General features: G+C 36.9%; 1 protein-coding gene across 1 annotated transcript in view; it reads right to left on the bottom strand.

Moving 5' to 3' along the window:
• The window catches only part of INPP4B (inositol polyphosphate-4-phosphatase type II B), a 758,464-nt gene that overhangs the window by 87,043 nt on the left and 645,775 nt on the right, over positions 1-25,646 (bottom strand). Inside the window, 2 exon segments of the mRNA XM_019420351.2 lie at positions 15,793-15,865; positions 15,867-15,953. Of these exon segments, the coding sequence (XP_019275896.2) occupies positions 15,793-15,865; positions 15,867-15,953 (160 nt within the window).

The following is a 25,646-nucleotide window of genomic DNA, read 5'->3' as shown; positions in this document are numbered from 1 at the left end:
CACCTTCCTGCCTCTCCTTACTTCACAATTTGCATGGTGCTCACTTTGTTCTCATGAGAAAGCCATGTTCTGTCAGCGATGAAGATGATGTTCATTCTGCACTATCTAGTCAAAATCAGAAGTCCTGAAATGCACAATCCACTTTTCTGAGTTTAATTTCTTCAAATTTCAACTAAGATTTTATACAACACAACACAACACACACACACACACACACACACACACACACACACACACACACGATACACCCAAGAAGCTAGGAAGCTAGGGGCTCACCACTCTATAGTCACGGCACCAACTCCTCTCTGGGAGCTAACCGGCTCAGCAGGCACTTAAGTGCCCACATCCTCGATTCTATCCCCTGGGCTCCTTTCAGTGACAGAGGAAAATATAAAGAGAATGTTTTAGTGTCTCTATAAAAACTTGCTGAAACTCCTTAACCCTGTGACCAACAAGCAGAGTCTTTCCTCAGGAAAACATAAAATGCATGTGGTTTAGCCGAGCTTTTCCTGAGCTTTGTGAAGTGTGCTGGAAGCCATCCAAGCAGAGCCTGTTTTCCAGCCCTTTCCTTGCTTCTATAACATATTCAAGTGACGCTCAGTGAAGGATTCAAAGAACGACTGCGAGGTGCCCCCCTCACCTCCTCCATACGCCATCTATTTCCTGTACAGGATGTTCACGTCCTCTGAGCTCAATGGCTCTTATGTTACTCAGGAGGAAAATAAAAGAGCCAAATAGCTACCAACTGTAGCAGAGCATAATGCTTTCTTTCCAATTTCTGAGTCATTTTCTTCTCAGGTACTTGGTTTTCTTTGCTCATTTAAAATAATTAACTTCACACAAGCTTGTTGCCATTGTTATTTTTGTTATCACAACTTTTCAGACATAGAGGAAAAGAAAAGCTAAAAGATTGCATGCCCATTAAACTTTATGCAAAGAGATAAGAGAAGAAATGATCCCAGCTTTTAGGATTCACCTCAGTTAAGAAGATGATGAACTGTGAAGCTAAGCAATTAGAATAGCCTCTAAGGAGGGTGATAAAATCCCCAAGGTTGTGAGAACAGAGACCAAACTCCTAGCCAACAGGGCTTTTATACTATGCTCAAACTCAGGGAGCACAGGATCCACAATGGGTTTGTAGTTGGAGGTGAGGGTGGGAGACTTCACAATCTCTGCTCAGAGTCTTTATGGCTTTTGATGGACCTGTGTCCTACCTCACCCCAGATATAGCTACCTATGTGCTCCTCTGAGTGAAGGCCTTCTTTCAGGCACAATGCTACAATGGGAACATCATAGCTTGGAGGGGTCAACCAAAGGCTTCCCCTCCAGACACTTTATAGCTAAACTCCTTTGTATAATACATGGGGCCAATGTTGGTAATAGATCCTGGACACCAGCCCACATGAAGCCTCCAAATATCTGGACATACCCCAGGATATAGCCCAATCAGATAATGGCTGAATAATCCGGAGAAGAAAAGCACCCGCTAAGGCCTGGTTGCCTAGAATGCCTTCCTCAGCCACTCAGAATGTGCCCTGAGCCTTCCTAAGCCCTTGTCCATCTTTATCATCTATCTCTTGGTCCAGGAACCAAAAAATCAATCTGTATTTATATCATTTTAACAAATGCTAACCTGCCTTCCTTTTATCACTTTCCCTCCTTTCTTCAACTGCCATCATGAGAAACACAGTCATTTGTTAGACAGGTAGAACCTTTTGGATGTGAGGTCCTATGGGTGACACTTATAACTCATGACCCCTACAAGGAAAAGTAAGCGGTGCAAAGTATTATCTACCATATAAGGGATTGGATAAGTGCTATAAAAATTGGGACCGTGACAAAACAAGTTTAGAAGAATTAAGAGTTTAGAGGCAATGCAGTTCATCTTTGGGGAGATCATATTCATTCATGGTTGTGTTATTTGCTGAACATTTGAAGGAAGTCTTGTACGGAAGGAGTTCAGGGAAGCTGAATGGAACACTCATAAAGCAAAGCTTTGTAGGAACAGTCTGGGAGAAGTGAATGGTTTGAGGATGTCAAGTCCCATAGACAGATGCCATAAACTGATTGAAGTTGCCATGCAGGGATTGGAAGGGAGGAGAGGAGGGGCTGACATTACTGACAGACTTGGACAAGGCAAGAGTACAGTGGAAATAAATGTTGAGCCTGAAGCCATGGGAGGAAGGGAAAAACAATAAAAAGCTTAGTGGGCAGTCATCATAGCTGGGATAGGAGAGAGGTAAGTAGGGGTGGGGAGGGAAACAGGAAGGTACAGAGTATGTGAGCAGAGAGCCAAAAGCTAAGAAGTAAGACCAAATCTAGAAATAATGGGTATCAGGCAGGGCAAATGGAAACAGGGTTTATGGTAACCCTGGGGGAAAAGTTGCACAGAGAGCAGTCTATGTCTTCTGAGCAGTCTAACGGCCCCAGGGGGATTCACACAAAGGACAGACACGAATCTTAAAACGTGATCATCATAGTGTCCACTGAACTATGATCCAAGGGAAGCAACTGATCTTGGCACCTTCCAGATGTATTAGAAATGAGTGTACTGCTCAACTTGAAACAAGCTGCTAGAAGAACAAAGGCAACCTTTTCTTGTGTCAAGGGAACTTTGTTTGTTTAAATCCTGCCAGCCTGAGAACACAGTGTCATAAAACTCTCCAATCTTGCTCTTAGAAAAATAGCGAAGGAAATGCATCAACCGATATCCTGGTTAAATTTCTCATTTTGTAGCACAGAGTTGAAAGCCTTAAGTAAATTCTGCTAAGACAGTTTCCAGGACCTAAATCCATTAATCAAACAAGCTCTGTATTTGTTGTAGCACGAAAGTTTTGAATTGGGGGTTGTGATGAGCCTGGAAGAGTCTCATATCCATTGGGCTTATTTTGCCTTTTGGCCTTAAAAACACCTGTAACCTCAGGACTCTGGCCTACAAATATGCTGAACATTTCAGAATAAGCTGTATAGGTCATAGATTACTGAGCAACCTGAAGTCACCAATACATCTGCACCAGATAGCTCCTGTAATTTAAATTTTGTGTAGTATCTAAGACTGAGAAAAAAGGAGTAGATATTGAGTTGACTGAAGAATGATCCAGAGAAGGGAAAAGGAGAGGCATTTCTATCCTGAAGTGAACCAGGTACTGTAGGAGCTTTCTAGTAAACTCCAAAGCCATTGGAATATAGTGCACCATTTTTAAAAATTCCTTTACAAAGTAACAAAGTCTCATGTAAATAGATTTAACTCATAAGTGCAGAGAAAGTAGGCAAGTAACCAAACATAATGTAAACAATACTACTCTCAAGCCATTCCATTCAATAATCATATGCCCCAAGGTTCCCACATGGGAAATATGAGTCTTTATCTATCTCAGTTTTGTTTTGGATGTGAGCATCACCAGATTTATGATAAATTTAAGTAATTTTAAGTATGTGCAATTTTTTAATATACGGTAATTCTTAATTTCTGCCTAAGGTACCATTCCATTGTAAAGCTTTAAGGGATATCTACAGGATTGATTTTCAAAAAGTTATCTCTCAATATCACTAATGCTTTTTCCTGGAAAGAATAGAAGCAGTGAAGCATAGTGGTCAGGAGAGCAGGCTCTCAACTGAGACCACTGGGGACGGAAGCCAGGCTCAGCCACTGGACTGGGCTTGATAGTGACAAGTAATTCACCTTTCTACTTTTTCATTTATTAAATATGTAGAACTATTCCTATGCATGTTACAAGAATTAAATAATACAGGCAATATTTTTAAGTTTCCAGCACATACTAAGAAACCCCAAGATGTTAGCTACGATTTTAAAAAATTAATACAATCATAAAGTAATTTTTATATGTCACCCATTGTCTGCCTGCTACTAACATTTGTTGCTTATGCTCTTCCTTCTCTCCTATTTCTGAGGATGAACTGTTTGTTCCCCAGCTAAGACCAACCAGCTCCTCTATCTGTACACCAGATCTCATCTCCTATCCCTTACTTAGAAGTATCACTCAAGAAATTCTCTCCCCTTTCCCCTACATCATCAATATTTCCTTTGTTACTAGAGATTCCCATCAGCACATACACATGCCGTTGTGTTCCCATCTTTAAAAAAACAACCCCGTCTTGACCCTACTTCCTTCTACAGCTCCCACCCTCTTTCTCTTCTTCCTTTCATGATGACACTTCTCAAAAAGTTGTCTATACATGCTGTCTCCAGTTCCTTTTCTTTCTCTTCCTTTTAACCACTCCACTTGCATTTACTCCTTATCCACTCTAGTGAATTGTCATCACTGTCACCAGTGACTTCTATGCTGATAAATCCAAAGTCACTTAGTCCTCATTCCACTTGACCTTTGGCAGCATTAGGCATGCTGAAAACTCTCTCCTGGGGTTTCTCACCCAGGATATCAGGATATCATACTCTCCTGGTATCCTCCCACCTTACTGGCCATTCCTTATCCCACTCTGTTGCTGGTTCATCCACTTCTTTTTGACCCATTCACATGGGAACATCCCCAGGGTAATCTGCACATTAGCTTCCTTTCCTCTGAACACTCAACCCTTTGTTGACATTTTTCAGTTCCATGGTTTTAAGTATCATTTATGTGTTGACAATTACTATATTTATACCTTTTTTATTAATTTTTAAAATTTTAATTCTAGTATAGTTAACATACAGTGTTATACTAATTTCGGGTATACCATATAGTGATTCACTCAGTGCTCATCATGATAAATGTACTTTTTATACAAATTTATATCTTTAACCTGAAACTCTCTCTTGAACCCAGATTCTTATATCTAACTGCATACTTGATATGTCCATGTAAACTGGAATTTTGCAAACAAGCTCCTATTCACCACAAACCCTGTTCTACCCAGTCTTCCCCAACCAGTACAGGACCACCCCATCTTTCCAGCTGCTTGTGCTAAAAATGTTGAATCATTCTCAACTCCTCCTTTTCTTTCATTCTCTCACCCAAACCATCAGAAAAGCCTGTCAACACTACCTTCAAAATAACTACAGAGTCCAACCACTTTTCATCATCTCCACTGCCACCTTCTTCTTGATCCAAGCCACTAACATGTCTCACCTATATAATTACATTAGCCTTCCAACTTATCTATACCTGTTTCTATCTTTCCCATCTATAGTCTAATCTCAACATAACAGCCTAGGTGTTAAAATCTGTGTCATATTAGGTTAAGCCCTGGCTCAAAAACTCTCTGATTGCTCTTATTTTTCTCAGAGTAAAAGTCAAAGTCAATACAAAGGCCTTACATGATCCTTTCTCTAAGTTACCTGTATAAATTCATCTTCTACTTTCTTCCCTCCTCTTTCTCTGTTCAAACCAAACTGGCATTTTTGCTGTTTTCTGATCATGGCAGGGCCACTACTGTCTCAAGTCTTTTGTAGTAGTTGTTTTCTGTGTCCAATATATCCTTCCCCTAGATGTCCACATGGCTCTATCTTTTTCTCCTTGTGTCTCTGTTCTAACATCAACTTCTCAATAAAGCCATTGGCCACTCCCCTTAAACTTCAATTCTGCCCTCTAACAATATTCCAAAACCCTCTTATTTGCTTCATATTTTTCCACATCATTTGCCACCATTAATATCTTGTGTAATACCTTTATTTATTATGTTTTAATGTCTCTCTGGTACAAACATATGGGAGGGCAGATGTTTTGCCTGTTTCGCTTATTGTTGTATCTTCATTGTCTAGAATAGTGCCTGGAACATAGTAGGTACTCACTTAAAATATGTTGAATGAATGAAAGAAAAAAAAATCACTTTAAATAATGTAGCACCTTTATTCTCATACATTAGAACTGGCAGAGACCTTCAAAACTTGGCAGATGACCTTTATTTTACCCACAAAGTAAGGTCCAAAAAATGTAAGTTATCTGTCAAAGGTTATAGCCAAATAAGTAAATTGAGAACTTGCCAAGAATCTTGGAGCTGAGTCAAATGTTGTTTTGTTACACTGTAATTCATTGCACAATTTTTAAGGGACACATTAGTTTTCTGATAGGGTATTTGAAAATTTCATAATGTACAATTATTATTGAAATCCTAATTTTATAATACAAATATCTGTGGTATATTTTAATTATTTTTACTGTTTTTTTAGCTAGTAAGTGTATTTTAAAAGCCATTTTTACCTGTTAACTTAAGAGTTTTTAAAAGCCTGATTCATTGATGCTTCTTTCCCAATGTAATACTAATCATTTATGTGTAGAAATTCATGAAATTCATGAATATTAACATTTAAGCCCTTTGATGAAAATGATGCTTTGTGCTTGTATCCTTGCACTTTACAAAATAAAATACATGCTTCATATTATAAATCCACTGAAATAATTATCTAATGTTGAGTATAAGTTCTGATAATATAGTGATTTTCATGTATGTACGCATAAACACGCACACATGTTGATGATATTCACTTAATAATATAAAATTTACCTGCCTAAGCATTTCTTGTCAGGTAGCAGTTATAGATCAAGGTGACCAGGCTTTTATTTCATAATATTGGCCTCTATGACTTTCCAAGAATTATGTTAGGCTCTGGAGATTCAAGAGCAAATCACAAATACTTGGCATATTTTCTCACAGAGCCAAGTCTAGTAGAGGAGATGACATTTAAAACAGCATCTCAATAAACCAGAGATTCAGAGGCTGCAAAATAGTGGCCCATGGGCCAGTCGTATTTGGCCCTCAAAGGTATTTTATTTGGCCTTCCTCATATTTTAACAATTCTTCCAAGTCAAATATTGACCTTTAAAGAATTTTAATGTTTCATATAAAAATTCAGATTTACTTGAAAAATCAGAAGATATGGTAACTGTAGGTTCAGATTCCTTTGTGGGAAGGATTGGCTGGATCTGAGTGGTGGCCCTCTTTTTAGGATATATACTTCCTAGTTTGTCCCAGTGTCCAACCATCCGATTCATTTGACTCATTCATGTTACCCTATATGACAGCTGAGGGCCTTTGTACTTGAAGCCCTTGTAGAAAGTATGGCTGCAGAGAAAGACAGATACCATATGTTTTCACTCATATGTGGATCATGAGAAACTTACCAGAAGACCATGGGGGAGGGGAAGGAAAAAAAAAAGAGGTTAGAGAGGGAGGGAGCCAAAACATAAGAGACTCTTAAAAACTGAGAACAAACTGAGGGTTGATGGGGGGGTGGGAGAGAGGGGAAAGTGGGTGATAGGCATTGAGGAGGGCAACTGTTGGGATGAGCACTGGGTGTTGTATGGAGACAAATTTGGCAATAAATTTCATATTGAAAAAAAAGAAAGTATGGCTGCATAATTTGCAGAATTCAATGAAAAAATTAAAATGTGAGAGACCCCTGTTCAAAGAGAGAAAACAACCTTCCTCCTTTCTTCCTCAGTGGTATCTTTCTCAACCTGTCATGGTTGAGATTTTACTTACTCTTTTATGTCATACTCCCTTCGGCATGGTGACACATGTATGCAGAGTCTCAAAGGTATCCATCCTGACCCTAACTATCTCCACACCTGCACCCAGGCCCCTTGGTAGGTGATAATGGGGTCAGAAAGAGGTCACTGGGTTAGGAGAAGGATGAGGGAACTGGGCAGGCATTGGAGAACATGGGAGGCACAACTGTAGGTGAATCAAATCTCAAAGTTCCAGGCATGGCTTCCATTGCCCTATTGGACTTTATTTAAAACACAAAGATAAATTTTTAAGAAGGCAAGATGGTGACTACAGAGCATTAAACCCAGAGCAGATGGCTCTGCTGTGTTGGTGACCCTGTGCACTTGCAATGATCCCATGCTCATAAAACCAGCTCTGGCCTGAAGGACCAGAGAAGGTTCCTCAGAGGATGTGAAGTTTGAGATTGTGGAAAAGATATGGGCAAACCTTTGAAGGCCTAGCAGTGAAAAGTACAAAGTAAGGTCTCAAAAGAGTCCAGTGTGACTAGATTATGAAGGATGAGGTAAGATGAGGTGGAAGAAAATGACAAAGCATTATGAAGTGGCAAGTGTGGGTCTTGGAATTTAGGGCTTTGAAAGATCAGGAAAAATTTCAGCAAACAAGTATTAGATATGGCTGATATCTAACCATAAAGTAAGCCCATATGCAGAACTGCTCTTAAGATCTAAGGATTTCTTGCCAACAGTTATTCTGAGGACTCAGATTCTTTTTGACAAATTCAATCAGGAATCATTTTGCCTGGATTTGTATCCTTGCTCAGATACCTACCAGTTCTGTGATCTTTTAAGTATTGCTTAAGTTCTTCATCTATAAAATGGGGTAAAAATAGAACCTCCCCTACAAGCTTATTGTAAGGCGGAGGCAAGAATGTAAAGGCTTAGCAAGTGCTTGTCACATAAATATGAATGAAAGAAGGTTTAACAAGGTAATGTGATTATTTTCTCTCTTGATACCTTTGTTTGGTACCCAAGTTGCATGTGATTTTTACCCACTTGTGCTTCCTATTCCTCAGGTGAAGGCAATCTCTATGACCCACACCTCTGTAGTATGGATTTCCTTAATATTTTTCTCTTCCTTGTGTTCACACTTTATTTAATTTGATCTATCTACCTGGTAATGACTCTTAAATGCATATTTCCTCTTCTAAGTCTTTTATCTTGTATATTCTATCCTTGGAAAATCTCTGTGTATCTTCTTTTATTTTTATTCATTTTTAACTTTTTGCATTATTTTATTTATTTTTGAGAGAGAGAGACAGAGACAGAGACAGAGACAGAGACAGAGAGTGTGAGCAGGGGAGGGGCAGAGAGAGAGGGAGACACAGAGTCCGAAGCAGGCTCCAGGCTCCAAGCTGTCAGCACAGAGCCTGACGTGGGATTTGAACCCATGAATGGTGAGATCATGACCTGAGCTGAAATCAGATGCTTAACTGACTGAGCCACCCAGGTGCCCCTCTGTGTATCTTCTTTTAAATGCTATTTGCTCACCCAAGATACTGTAAGAGCAGGGTTATGACAGCATGACACAGGGTAGATGCTCAACACATATATATTGAATTAATGAAAGTATCTTCTTTATTTTCCAGCTAACACAAATTTAGTGTGTCTCTTCCATAAACTTAATGACATGAACTATTTTATGTATAATTGTGTTAATTAATTAATGGTTCTAATCCTTAAGTATTTCAAATTTATTAGGCAGACAACTACTCTGGCCAACCAAAGATAAAATATAGGAAAGAGGGGCACCTGGGTGGCTCATTCGGTTAAGCATCCTACTTCAGCTCAGATCATGATCTCATGGTTCATGGGTATGAGCCCTGCTGTCAGCTCAGAACTCACTTTGGATCCTCTGTCTCCCATTCTCTCTGCCCTTCCCCCTCTCAGACACACACACACACACACACACACACACACACACTCTCTCTCTCTCTCTCTCTCTCTCTCTCTCTCAAAATAAATGAATAAGCATTTAAGTATACACACACACACACATATGAAAGAGGTTTGCTAAAAAAAGTGATTTGCTAAAACCTTAGATTTGTCCCTCTTTGGAGGTTGTGGTACATTTTTTCAGATGACTAATCTTTGGCGTTAGGAAGCCATTGATAATTAGTGATAAATTACTGACAAATTCTTGGTAGTTACCAAACAATTGGGTTAACTGGAGGCAGGCAAAGATGAAGTAAAAGGCCTGGAGAAAAAGTGAATTCTCAGATCCCAGTAGGAAATGTGAAATGCACCTTGTAAGCTAAAAGAAAATTAGGAAGCAGGAAAGGACATGTGTATCAGTGAGTGTAAAACTGTAATCGGTAGCATGTAGACTAATTCTGTGGTCTGCATGGACGTTTACCTCCTTTGTATGAGGAAGCAGTGATGACATGAAGCCAGCATGGTCTTGATGAGAAAAGTCACATCATAGGAACTTCATCTCCTTTTTGACAGGACTTACAGCTGGGCATATTAGAAAAAAGTTTTCAGAGACATAGAGTGGCCTTTCACAGGACATTTCATGGTAACCTTGTGGAAGACAGAGAAATGCAGGCATGCAACAACACGAATGGGAGAATATATCGCTGCTTGAACACACATCCCTAACCAGTTGTGATTAATAAGTGTACTTCAATGCATACACACACACACACACACACACACACACACACACACACACATTTAGTGATGTGCCTCAAGGGTCTGTATTTATTTCTGTCTTGCCATCATTTTTATCTTTTACTTGTGTGAATGAACAGAAAATAGTTGTGAAATGTGAATAAAATAAACCTGAGTTGGACAGTAGATATGATGGATGAGAGAAATAGGTCTTTATTAGAGTATATTCAAAAGTGCAGCATCCTGCAGTCATGGGTTTGCACATCTGTCTCTTCAGGAGAATTGAGATAGACCGTGTCTTAATCTCCTTGTGCCCCTAGTATTTCATAATGTCTAGCACACAGTGGTGCTTAAAAACTACTTGAATCTTGAAAGCCTGAAGGATACGTCAAATTTACCGAGGTTTTTGGATAGCATTGGACGCAGTAGTAAAATGCAGCTGTCAAAACAGTTAATGTGAACTTAGATATCATTAATAGAAAAATAGTATCTGAAAGTAGGAAAGTGGTCCTCCTGTGTTACTCTGTGTTGGATGCTATTCCTTTGAAAAATGACCAAGGAGTGGCAATTCAAAAAGGACATGAGGGTTGTTTTCAGGTAAGTTAGACTATAATGTGGAAAAAGGAAAGGAGATTTGTTCTTTTTGTTATACAGAATTAGACCTGGGCCGGTGGGTAAAATTAAAGGGAACATATTTAGATCAACATCTGGAGTATGCCATTCTAGAAAATAAAAAATGGTTTTCTATCAGTGGAGATGGGTACCACAGGCTACGTGAAAACTGGCAGAGATGCTATGCGTAAGCTTCTTAACACAATTTAGGAGGTTTAATTACATAATCTTTAAGGGCACATTAAAATCCAAGATTCTAATATTCACTGATTTTATCTGTGAGTCTTCAAACTGTTACAAAATTAAAGGCATGTGATCCCATGCATACAGTGGATGCTTGTAGATGCTTACAGTATGTTTAAGTTGGGGCGCCTGGGTGGCTCAGTCGGTTAAGCATCCAACTCTTGGTTTTGCCTCAGGTCATGATCTCACAGTTTTGTGAGTTCAAGCCCCACAGTGGGAGATTGCTTGGGATTCTCTCTCTCTCCCTCTCTCTCTCTCTGTCACCTCCCCACTCACGCTGTCTCTGTCTCTCTAAAAATAAATAAATAAAATTAAAAAATAAGCATGTTAAAATGTAGGGAAGTACACAAAAATCTTGTTCATTAAGAAAAGCTATGAATATATATAAGCCATGTAGGTTTGGAAAGGTATTCCATTATTCATGTTCAGAATAGTAGAGAATGTTTTAGTTCTCTCAACACTATTTATATTAGCTCTGAAAAGAAATTTATGAAGTAAGATATATTGTAAAATCCTGGATCTAAAATAAACAAAAACCCTTTAAACCTCCAGATTTAAAACATTATTAAATAAATACACTGCAAAAGAAAAATGCACAACTTGAAACAATATCTGCAGGTTATAAACATTTAAAAAATGGGAAAAGGTAGCAACAAATCAGAGGACCATCTGTTTAAACTTGATATGTATATATGTATATGTACATATACATCATGATATGTATACATGATATGTATATATGTATATGTACATATGTATCATGATGTATATGTACATATACATATATGTACATCATGTACATCATGATGTGTATACATATACATATATACATATACACACACCAGCAAAACAAACATGAGTTTCAGCTAAAATGTAAAAATAAAAGATGGTGATGAAGAGAGGGAAATATGTCATAGGGTTAACTTACCCTATGAGATTTCAAAATATATCTGAATATAAAACACAATAGTCAAAAACATATGAACAGAAGAAAAATTCCAGAAATTGATGAAAAATATATGCAGAATGTAATATAGAAAGAAAAAAAACCCAGAACAATAATAAATGATGTGGTAACAAATGCCTAACAGTATTTACGACATCACACATTTCAGTAAATTCTGGATGACGCAATCATTTACTGAATCAATTCATTTATTAATCATAAAAAGAAAAGAATGAAATGGTTTTTCCACCCCAGTGAGGAGCTGGGGATAAAACTGGGGCTGTTGAAGAAATGGATTTTACTACAAAAAATAATAGTTTGAAGTACAGAATTAAGCTATATGATGTCAAACATCACTAATAACTAGATAAATTACAATAAGTTACAAATACAGTTATAATAAATTGCAAATTACAATATGATGTTTTTCACCCAATGTAGCATGAGATCAGGGAAGGCTGTAGTTAAAAGGTGCTTGTAGATACTGCTGGTGAGAGTTTCTGTTGCTAAAGAGATACCTACCCACACACATTTGGTTTCTACATGCCATTTTCTAATAGAAGAAACCAGAGTTCCCTGGAAAATGGCTGAACCTAAGGCTGGGGCAGGGAAAATACAAATGAACCTAGAATACCTCATGGTGCCAGAGGGTAGGGGAGTGAGTGAGTAAGGGAAAGTAAGAGAGTCAGTATGAAAGAAAACAAGGGAAGAACTAGTCTGTGCACAGAAGAACATGTCAGAAGGCCACTGAAACCAACCTGAAAGAACTCCTAACGGCTAACTCCAGACAAGTTTGAGCCTGAAATAAATATTATAATATTATTAGATTATAAGCTAAATGATAAAATAAGCATTCATGAGTCCACACTGATATAAATAGAATTGTATAAATGAATACATGGGACAGAAGGGATAACTCTTCCTTATAAAATAATTCCACTTCCAGCAATGTAACTTAGGGGGAAATGTAGAAGATGTAGTTGAAAACTTAAATGTTCAAAGATGCTTTATGTGTTAATATAATAATGATTAAATTTCTAAAATAGTGGTTTCTCTTTTGATGAATTAGTTTAGTGTCATAATCACATTTTTAGAAATGTTTCTCAAGAAATATTCATGATATAATAATAAGCAGGATATCAAGAAGTGCCTCTGTATTTACAATGCGTACTCCAGTTTGCTTACTGTGTGTGTGTGTGTGTGTGTGTGTGTGTGTGTGTAAACATAGGATATGTTCCAAATGTTTATGTCTGATTGAAATAAAATAGAAATTATACATAATCCTATTTGTTGTTCTTTGCAAATTTTCTAATTTATTATTTTTCTAATAAAATTTAAAACTACATATAAATTGGGGGTACATATAATTAGTGAATGTGTGTCTCAAATATCTGTATGTGAAATAATTTTGAGGGTAGTGTAGGTAAATGCATGACTTTAGGTTGTTTGCTTTATATTAGTTCAAAAAACCACCATTAATTTCTCTATTGCATTGCTTTATGTGACAAAAGCCAGGGTAGAAACTAAAAATGCTTTTTTCCTACCTTAACAGGAAGACTATAATGACAACAAGAAGTATTTTATTAATATATTATTATTATTATATAATAAAGCAATATTATTACATAATTGATTGGGCTAATCAATCACAGTCCAACTATGCAGTACATTCATAAGTATTTTAAGTAAACTTGAGCACAGATTTATCTGTAAGGCATCTATTTATACATGTTAAGCATCTTTTTTTATGTAGCACTATCCTCTGCAAAACATGCACTGTATTTGCAATTGTGTAACATGTTAAATGTAAACAAAATCTTTAACTTTGAAATTATTTGATGATACTGTATTAAATCATTATCAGACTAAAGTATATATTTTATTTTACACATTTAAAGTATCTTATTTCCTAAAATGTTTATAACATAAAAAAGTATGGATGAAATAAATATGGATAATAAGTTAAAGATAAAATAATTTAGAGGGCACTATGTTGTAATTTGACTCTAACCTTTCACAGAGCCAATCAAGTTGTGAGTTCTACATTGAGGGCAACTTCTATCTGGTGTTAGATTATACCCAAAGAATACTTCACATTCAAATGAAAGTGATTCATCTAGTCTTACCAAATATTTATCTGCCAAATATTTTTACTTCTGAAAATGTAATTTTGATCACACAGATATAATTTTCTGATAAAATACAAGATATGGATCATATATATATATATATATATATATATATATATATAGTTTCAAATAATTTAGCACTCTGTTCTTATCAATGAGATGTTTCAGGGAACATCAAAATACATGTGGCAGAATTCAGTATCCCACATTTTATTTCTAGTAAAAAAAAGTATTATGCCTAGGGGCATCTGGGTGGCTCAGTCGGTTAAGCATCCAACTTGGACTCAGGTCACGATCTCATGGTTTGTGAGTTCGGACCCCACATCAGGCTCTGTGCTGACAGCCCAGAGCCTGGAGCCTACCTCAGATTCTGTGTCTCCCTCTCTCTACCCCTTCCCCTGATCATGTTCTCTGTCTCTCTCAAAAATAAAAAAATATTAAAAAAATAAAAAAAAATTAACAAAAATATTATGCCTTGAAACCCATCAATGGACAGGAAAAGTCACTAAAATGGATTATACTTCTCACCTCATTTTCTGGAGCACAGTATTGTGTCTGGCTTACAGTTGATAGTCAATAAATGTTCAATTAAAGAAAATGGAAGTATACTACATCTTTATGACATAAGTTATGACATGCTTTCATTTTGATTCATGTAAAAGTTATGGAACTGACATGAATCTAACTGATATTAGATCCATTAACTAATAAAACTGATATTATTTAAGAAATAAAATCCCCATATATAGTTAAAACAAGTAGGTATGAACATAAAGAACATTGGCATAAACTTTCCCTTGTGTGAATCTTCTACTGAGGATGAAGACCATCGACAGTAAGAAAACTTTAGAAAGCCACAGTTTACAAACATAATTTAGAAATGGTTCTACTGTTAATCAAGTGATGAAAGATTGATGTTTCATATAATTAAACTCCTGATGAAAATGTGAGTAATGAAAAATCAGGAAAACAAATTGGGAAAAACATAAATTTAATTTTATAAGTATCCATATTTTCTAATGACTCATTTTCTTGAAAAGGAAATGTGGATTTCAGAGGAAGACAGCAGGGCAATACTGTTTATCCTCTCCAGATACTTAAGATACCAAAAGGGCTGGGGCAACCTGGCCCTTTTGTCAAAATTAATCAAATTAACAAAAAAAATTTTGATATAAAAGCCGTGTATAGGGACACAACCATAATTAAATTTTTGATTATCATATTTGCTAGTCAAAGTTGTAATAAGTCATACTTTTGAAAGTATCTATGTATGTGCTGTGTGTATACACAGATATATACACCTAGACGTGTATGCATGTGTAAGCATGTGTGTATACATGTATCCATGAAAACCTAGACTTAAGGCAAAAAGTATTTTTTCATACTGCATTCTTTTCAGGAACCATTATGAGATACTGTGTCCTGATGTCCCTAGAAGTTTCTCGGAGTTTTAAGAGCAGATGCTTGTTTTGCTTCCTAATAAAAATTTGGAGGAATGTGTCAAAATAGATTAAACTATGTCAGAGTCTTTAAAAGAAAACACTGTTCTTTCAAGGAGGTTTTTATGTAGCAAAAGAAAACAAGTGAGCATTGCTAGCAGTTCTGAAAACACAACTGAGATGCAATTTGATAAATAGCCTTCTATCATCTAAGCCAGAGCAGTGGAAAAGCACGCTATCAGCACTTTCATCAAAGGCTCTATTGACTCTTCTTTTTCTATCTCATTTTATCATGACTTTCTCATTTTGTTTACTCAGTCAGTGATTGGGAAAAAATGACTCCTTACCCCTTGGACGAGTTATGATGGAGTCCACTAGAGAAGGGTCCTCTTCTCCATCTTGGCTGCCATCGCCACCCGCCTTCACTGCCACCATCTCTTTCAATCAGTTTATCCACCATGGCAATAATGCAGTTCAGGCTCTTCCCCACATTGGCCCACACCCTATCCTGAAAAGAGCATGAGCATCACTACACAAGTTTATTGCAAATACAAGGTGAGGCAAAATCTGACGAATCCACATTAGAGAAGCATGGGAGGAGCAATCATTAGAATGCAGATGGAGGGGTTAGTTCTAATACTCCCATTAATTTGGCCAGACTATGAATATACAAGAAATCTGTTTTCCCTTAATAAAGCAACACTTAAGTGCTATAGATTTTTATTTACTTCATTATTTTTTCTCTGTTATAAAGCAATGATGAATTACTATACAATATTAATCCATAACTGAGCACAACCTATGATATTTTAAACTGTACATACCTATATTCTTTATCAACACTTAGGAAGAAAGGAAAAACACAACAATATTGTTAAATAATAATCATTTGTCTTCAAAATTCTTGTTTTTCCTCTGTATTGTGATAACATACATAACATTGTTTACCATTTAACCATTTTTAAGTATACAGTTCACTGGCATTAAGCACATTCACATTATTATACAACCGTCACTGTTTTCCATCTCTAGAATTTTTCATCTTCCCAACTGAAACTTTGTACCCTTTAAAAGTGAACTCCCCACCCTTCTCCCCCCAGCCGTTGGCAACCATCACTGTACTTTCTGTTTGTATGAATTTGAAAGCTCTAGATAATAGAAATTCTTAAAGTGTGGTGTTCACATCACCTCTACCAGAATGACCTAGAGAATTAAAATGCATATCCTTCGCGCCCACCAAGTTGATCAGAACTACTGGAAAGAAGGCACCCTAAACTGAAATTTTGACAAGCTCCTCAGGTGCTTGTAACCACACTAGGTCTGAGAACTTCTACATGCTACAGCCATGTAATACGTTACTTTGGTTGATTTATTTCTTGGAAACAGCCCCAAACACTAGGGGACCTCCTTGTCACCAATCTTACCAATTCTGATTAGCATCTGCTTTGGTTTAGGGCAATTCATGACACTGAATTCTGTGATTTATAAAAATTGTTATTTCTTTCTTTTTCTCTTTTAAAATTATATTTAAAGTTTACTTATTTATTTTGAGAGAGAGAGAGAGAGAGAGAGAGAGAGAGAGAACACATAAGCAGGGGAGGGGCAGAGAGAGAAAGGGAAAGAGAATCTCAAGCAGGCTTTGGACTATCAAGCACAGAGCTCAATATGGGGCTTGAAATCACATACCATGAGATCATGATCTGAGCTGAGGTCAAGAGTGGGAAGCTTAACCAACTGTGCCACCCAGGAGCTCCAAAAGTTATTTCTTAATAAACATTTTAAACATAGTTGTCATCATGGTAGGCTCTCATCTGTAGCTTCCTTTCTTGCTCCTTTCGCCACATCATTTAGATGGAGTCACTGACTCCACATCTGTGATGGTTAATTTAATGTCAACTTGATTGAATCACAAGATGTCCAGATAATTAGCTAAACATTATTTATGGGTGTGAATATATAATTATAGTACTTTTTTGTTAGTTTTTCTAGTTAATTTTGCTGGTTTATAAACAGATAAACTAATTTGGGGTAAGATAAATCTAGGAAAAAAGAACTATAGTTGAGTTTAGATTATTCGATGGTTATCTTGTAAAGACTAAGTTGAATAACATAATAAACAAATATGGAGGTTTACAGGTATGCATACTATAGGTGGTGGGGAAAAGTAGAACATTCAAAGTTAAAAAGGTAAGTTTGAGGTCCACCTGTAAGTGACATGCTACCTAGGGAAAACTGCCTCATTTCTGGGGAACCACAGTTGGTTCATCTACAGTTTAGAATAATAATTCTTGCCCTGCCTACCTCACCATGGTGCAGTGGGAGCCAAATAATACAGTCTCTATGAAAGTGCTTGGAAAATTATTATAATTTGGAAAAATGACATCCTATTTTGCTGGCTTTCCTAAATGAATCAAGCTTGCTTTTCATCATTTTGTAATCCTGAGTGTGAGATATGCTATTAATCATAAATAATCAGAATAAAATCTCTGCTCAGGGCATATTTATTCTACTGAAAATTAAAAGCACTTTCCCTCTAAGGGAAACTAAGACACCAATCACATCTATAAAATGCTTTATCCCTGCTTATTGTCTGAGAAAAGGAGATGGTGTGATCCCTGAGTTATGACCCAGGAGATCTAAAAAAGCTCACCTTTTCCGGGATGAAATGTAGGGAAACCTAAGCAAGCTGAGGTCCTGACATCACTTATTTGGGATTTGGTGAGAAGCTTACATTCCAGACTGCAAAAACAAACCTAATGGAACTCTTTCTGAATATGTCTTAATCACTGCCAAGGACTGCATCTTTAAAGCTATTAAATTGAAAAATGAAACAACTCTTTGGCTAACACTGGGAATAAACTCTGTTATTAAGGGGAAAAAAGGGAAAGGATTATTCTTAATTATCCAGATTAGCTTTGCACATGAGATAAATTTCAACTCTCTTTCTGTTGTCAATGTTGAGAAGAACTTTATATTTTGATCAAAAATCAAAATAAGATTGCATGCTATCTTTCTTATATAAAGTAATATAAGGAGTTAACCAACTTCTTTTGATTACATCTCCAAGAGCCTGAATATAAGAATATATAAAAGGATAATTTTACATACTAAAACTATATGTTCTTCCTTTATACTCACCTTGGGTTATAGGATTATATTCACCGAAAAGGTAATATTTATAGCCAGTAGAGAGATCTTTATTGGCATGAGGTGCAGAGTGAAGCATGTTCACTGAAGGAGACCAACAACCATATAGTAAAAGGTTAGGTGGTAAACAGTAGAACAACATTGAAGTCATGAAATACTTAGAGGACACTCAAGCTGGGAGTGAGAAATTGAGCAGTTTCTTATGCAAGACCAATACACGATTCATACATAGTCAAATTTTTTTTTTATTGAAGACACACTCAGCAGCAGCCCCTAAGTAGATTCATCCTGGTCTTTATCTTTTGGAGAGGAGATCCTGCCCAGCTGGTAGGGAGAGAATGCTGAGCTTTGACAGTCACTTCTTTTTTCTTTATGGCATCTACAAAGTAGATTAAAGTTATGGATTTACACTGCTGTCTCTAATACTAGTCCAAGAGTTGTTTGAGGGTTGTGTCTTCACTGTATTGCATAGGGCATGGAGGAAAGGCAGAGAGAGAGAGAAAAGGAGCAAAGAAGAGAGGAGAAGAGAGATGACTCCAACCCAGAGGCAGATTGAGGTTGTTATTTATTTTCATCTGGTATAATGAAATGAGCTAATTTACCTTCCAAACTACCACATTAGATCAACATTATGGACTTCGTCTTTAGAGATGAGGAGACTTTAGGAAAGAGATGTTGGGTAACATGCAACATTAAAATGGTATATAACTAAATTAGAAATTCTATTTGATTTCAAAGACTTGATTCTTCCCCTATGATTTCCCACAGAACTGTGGTATACAGTAGGAATTCTTTGTGAGATTACGAAAACTCTGTGGACAAGCTAGATATAGGAAGGTCAAGAGAGGGAACCACAGGAAGGACCAGGCAGACGTGTCTGTCACTTTACATGAGTAAGACTAGGCATCACTTATCTAAGACCTGAAAATGAGTCCAAAGGCAAATCACTAAGAGATGATGCTGAAAAGGACAGGCTGGTCACATGTGTCTTTAAATTGAAATAAAGAGGAATATACAATCAAAGATGGAACAATCACTTGGTTAAAGGGTCAATGAGCTTAGGTCAATGGACATAAGTGGCTAACATGAATAGAAGACAGTGTCAACATCAAACCACTCATGTGACCGGGATATAAAACAAAGAATGGGGTATAGGGAGAAAATATAATTCAATTCCTAGGAGATAATTATTAATTATTCTCAGAAAAATCACTATTCTGAAATTAGAATGCTAAAAATGGGGATGCAATATTCTTGAAGGGAAACCTTGAATATCTGATTCCCACCCCCCCACCCCAAAGAAAAACACTTTCCATAGTATCTCTGTGAAAACATTCACACGAAGGAAAATAATCAGCAAAAATGCATTCTTATTCTGATAATTTGCATGAGGACAGTCCATGTAGGAGCTTCACTTTGCTTAGATTGCTGGTGTGGCTGGGGCCTACCTACTCCACTTTCTTCCCTGCTAAAATCACTTTCTTCCCTACTAAAATTTTTTTTCAGACTGCTTCCATGAAGTGGAAAGGATGGTTAGTGAAGGGAAGACAATGGAAGCATAGAAATGTGGCTATAGTACGTGGTGCTTCCATACCTCCCCTTTTCAGGAGACAGATACTACTCTAGATCCTACTTTAACTCCTCGGCTACTTGGGGGGTTTCAAACCAAAACCAAAACCAAAACCAGAACCAGAACAAGAACCAAAACCAGAACCAGAACCAGAACCAAAACCAAACCAAAAGCAAAACAACAACCTATCAGAAAAACAGATTGCTGGGGTGCCTGGCTGGCTCAGATGGAAGAGCATGTGACTCCATCTTGGAGTTGTCAGTTCAAGCTGCATGTTGGGCATAGAGCCTACTTAAATAAACACATGAATAAACCTAGAAAGAGCAAAACAAAACAAAACAAAACATAAATACAGATTGCTGGGCCTTCCCCCACCCCCAGAAATAGCAGTCATTATTCTGCTACATCTCCTGTTGAATGAAGTAAGTAATGGAAAATTGGTGGGTTACAGTCTAACCTTTATTAAATGGAGGCTAACTGGTGTCCTTGACCTTAATGGAGCCTTAAGACAATTGAACTTCGTCAAAGTGAGTGGCTATAAACTATTTCTCAGCAATGAGGGCACAAAGTCAGGAGAACTAGTAGCAGTATTTAATCCATTCCGAGTCAGGTGCTGATTTTGGTCCTTATTTATTTCTGGTTTAGGACCTAAGTTAACATGGAGGCCAAGCCCAGTGGCAAGAGGTGCACAAATTTAATGGATGTACTAGTGAGTAGTTAGTGAGACTTTGCACCTGGCAAAGTGAGCAAAATGGTGTTTGTTCAGCATGTCACACATTTATGAGCTTGGTGGCATCCAAAGAATTCTTGACCCCTTTGGATCAGCAGTTCACTTAAAAATATAAAAATAGAGGGCACCCGTGTGGCTCAGTTGGTTAAGCATCCAACTCTTGATTTCAGCTCAGGTAATGATCTCATGGTTCTGAGTTTGAGCCCCATGTCAGGCTCTTGTGCTGACAGTGTGAGGCCTGCTTGGCATTCTTTCTCTCTCCCTCTCTCTGCCGTTCCCCCATTTATGTGCACATACATGCTCTCTCTCTGTCTCAAAAATAAATAAATAAACTTTATTTTTTTTTAATTTTTTTTTGTTTATCTATTTTTGAGACAGAGAGAGACAGAGCATGAACAGGGGAGGGTCAGAGAGAGGGAGACACAGAATCTGAAACAGGCTCCAGGCTCAGAGCTGTCAGCACAGAGCCCAACGCGGGGCTCAAACTCACAGAGTGCGAGATCATGACCTGAGCCGAAGTCGGCCGCTTAACCAACTGAGCCACCCAGGTGGCCCTAAATAAATAAACTTTAAAAAATATATTTAAAAAAATCAGCAATGCTTAGCAGCTGATCAGTTTTTCTAGGACCTATTTTTGATCAGCAAGAATGTGAAGACTAACCCAGAACTGAAATGGGGTCCAAAGTAGCTTTGTTGTATCTATATTTCTACACATAATTTCTCACTTGTCATTACCAATTTTTGAGTACTTTGATTAGAACCAGCCAGTGAATTAATAAGGCCAATCACATCTTCAAAGATAAACTTCAGTGTATCCTTGAGTCAACTGAGAGTAATTTGTACTCAACTGGCCTCTTTCCTCAACACTGCAAACCTTCGCTCTTTCAAGAGCTTGATAGCTCTTCTCTCTGAATCCTAACTTTAAGAATGTTGGGTAAAAAAGGAGTTGCACTTAAAATACTCTATGGCACAAACTGGTACACGTATGGCCCACAGTAGGTAGTACACACACACACACACACACACACACATACACACATACACACCTGCACAAATACACATATAAACATACACATCATATCCTGTAAGAATAGTCAGACATGTGATATCCATCAGAATTGAGATAACCCAACCTTTGCTTCCTATTGATTCTCCTACTTAGCTTAACCTAATTACTCATGTAAAAATCCCTGACCTTTGTTTCCAGATCATCACACTACTGACTTCACCCTGACATTCAGTCCATAGTCATATAAGTGAGATTCTGATAGTCAGCTACTATTTCTGTAGTATTGACCTCCCCATATTGTCCTGGTCTGGCTCTTGGCCAGACCCATCCTATCAGCTATCATACAGCCAGGTCTACACATGAGTGTACATTCACCCTCATCAATCACCATGCTCATATCATCAGTCCTCTGATCAAAAGCAGGCTTTGTACTGCAGCAAGTATTCATTCTTCAGCCTGGAGGCACTTCTGCAGTTGTGTCGACCTACATATCTCTTCTTCTTTCTCGTTAATCTTCAAAACGAAAACTTCCCCAGGTCAGTCTCCTTGCTGTCCTAGAAACATGCTCTTAATTAGCTCAACATATATTTTCTGGGCATCTGCTACAAGCTTGCTCAGTGCTGAACATCAAAGATATGAAGGAAACCTTGGAGGAACTAATATTTCTATCCTGACACATACTGCTTTTTATGCTTGGAATGCTTTCTCTCATCTTCCATCAATCCAGATTCTCACCTTTTCAAGTATCATCATCTCCAAGAATGGTTCATTCTATTCTATCTCTGCTTAACATTTTTTTTTCTTTCTAGCAAACTCTATGAGGGGGATGACTATTATTTATTAATCCTTTTATTCTCAGGTGCTAGGAGTCATCAGGTAATAGATAAATAAAAGAATGAATAAATGAGTGAATGAAGAAGGAATGAAAGAAGGAAGCGATTATTTTTTTCATCTTCTCCAACCTTCATATAACTTCTCTCTGAATATTTTTAACATGTTTAATGTGTATCACACAACCACCTCCATTCTGGGAAAGATTCCATGTCTTTCAATATCTCTTCTTAGTTTATGAGTGCTGGCCATTCACTTGAATTACATGATATGGCTTTTGAGGCCAGGAGCCATATTTTCTACTTAATCTACTTTCCCCCAAGAACTGATAGCATTATTGTACACTTAATTAACATCTGTTGATTGACTAAACAACCTGTGACTTACAAGTAAAGGGATACAACTATAGTAAGTATTATGATATACATCTCCAAATTAAAGTTAGAACCAAGCTCATACTCCGATTGGCTGTGTTCCCCACAATAAAGGTCACATCATGCTAATGCTTTCAATGTGGTGAAAACATTAAATAAAGCATTTGTTTAATAACAAAAAACCCACTGATTAAGTAAAGCTCTTAATTTTAAATTGGTAATGGATGTTATCTGCACACCATTAGCTACACAACTGGTTGAATTATATGACATTATCAGTTGGTGTGTTGCATATAATCAATTTCCAGGATTGATTTTGTTTAACAGAATGTTCCCTGATATACCAAGTTAGTAGTCTGCCTAAAAATACCTCATTTCTTTAACTATTCATTAAATTATGGATATTCAAAAATTTGTACATAGAAAATAATGCCTCACTATTTACATTAGAACACAGTAAAGTTTGGGCTGCCTGTGAGGCTCAGTTGATTAAACATCTGACTCTTGATTTGGGCTCAGATCATGATCTCAAGGTCATGAGATCGAGCACCATATGGGACTGGGCATGAAGCCTGCTTGGGATTCTCTCTCTCCCTCTTCCTCTACCCCCCTCCCCATCTCTCTCTCAGGAAAAAAAAAATTACTAAAGTTTAAGAGTGATTGATTTGAATGTAATCACAAATCTCTAAAGTATGTGTATACAAATTTGCATATTCATTATATACAGGAAAAATAAAAATATCTGATGTTGAATCAGGCATTTTAAGAGTCAATAAAGTATCTAAGGGAGATGATGGTATCCAGTATAAAAAAAAACACAGGAAAATTGCCTTTACATTAATAAAAATAAAATATCTCTGTTAAAAATACTGGCTTGAGTGGGAGGATGAACTGCTGATTCAGCAAATCCATTTATTCATTTATTTCTACATTAACTCTGAAAAATACATTGAACGAGTATGTATAAAACACTGTATTAGGTGCTATAAAACAGGGAGCTGAAGGTGAACGTATTAACTTCATGTGGGAAAATCTAGAAATTGTCAGGATTTCATGAATATGCATGCACATAAAGATCTCTTTTGGGGTTTCTTTTCTTTAATAGAACATTTGTGCATTTTAATGGACAGTCATGAACTTTGCTTAATCACCTTTTGTGGACTTTCATATTGGATAAGTATTCAAAGCACATTTCTCCTGGGTGAAATGGACTGGAGAAGTTCAGGAATGTTTCCCATCCATCAAGAAAACAGATGATAGAACACATTTCAGCTGCCACATAGGTAACAACTAGCCCAATTCTCCCTGTCTTTGCCTGCCCTTTCTGATTGTGTGAGTGGATACTTCCAATGCCCCCTTCTCATTATAAGATTAACAAAAGCAGACAACCCTATTATGTGTGATTTAGGGATGAAAAAGAAAAAGCTGGGACAAGGGGAAAATAGTCACTGCCAATTCATATTTGCTGAGTAACATCTAAAATTTTTTCTGTATAACTAGGACCTTTGTAATTGGTGCATGAATAATCAAATAAAATTAAAATTGCCACCACAGGGTTTCCGGAAGTTTCTGAAAGCCTTAATTCATCATGTTCTTATGTTCTTCATCATGTTCTTTGGTCATCTCTGATGTCATGTATCTAATTTGAATTTTACTGCTTTATATGTTTGGAGATATTGGAAGCTGACTTGTACAGTCACCTCTTGAGTTGATTACGACACTGGGAAATATACACTAAGGAGAGAAGGATACAGCTGGGTACTTTTGATTACAAGAGAGACACAGAATCCCCAGATGAATTCATGAATTCTAGTAGGGAAAAGGTACCTGACACAGTGCAAAGTTATGGTAAAGTTGAATATTCCATATTCCAAAATAAGAAGGTAAACAAGAATAATTTGAGGGCAAATTTCAAAGTCATTAATATATTCTACAAATAAGTAATGAGCACCTTTTCTGTGCAGATGGTCTGCTAACTGTGGGGTACAACAGTGAACATGAAGCTGACTTTGCCCCCTAGGAGCTTATAAAGACCATGAATACATAAAGAAATATATATATATATATATATATATATATATATATATATATATATACACAAATGATTATAATTCAGTGTTCATGAGGCTGTGTGATCACGAGATGCAAGAATAATGCTTTATTACACAAAATGTTTTGGAGTTGAATGCGTATTTTATATCTATCTACCTATAACATAAAATTTTGAAATAAACGGCCATACTTTAGTGGGGATTTTATTCATTCAGGTAACTAAGCTATAAGGTACTGCTTTAGGAAAGTTAAATTAGTGGTCGAGTTGTCTATAAGAATTAATTACCTCTGAAGAATGAGATTTATTTCCTTCTTATCAAGATCAGGTTAGTGGTTTCACATAAAATAATTCTAGCCAGCCAGAGAACTGAACAGAGTATCTTTTGAATTATTAATTTGCATAGGTACCTCTGCATTATGCACAGCCTGAACTATTTTTCCTAGAGATAAGGTCTACATTGGAGACAGAAGATGGCAAGTGAAGTTGA

This window comes from Panthera pardus, unplaced genomic scaffold (assembly GCF_024362965.1).
Source record: "Panthera pardus isolate Hobbes unplaced genomic scaffold, ASM2436296v1 HiC_scaffold_13, whole genome shotgun sequence".
NCBI classification, from domain to species: Eukaryota; Metazoa; Chordata; class Mammalia; order Carnivora; family Felidae; genus Panthera; species Panthera pardus.
This window is presented reverse-complemented; position numbering and strand designations above follow the sequence as displayed.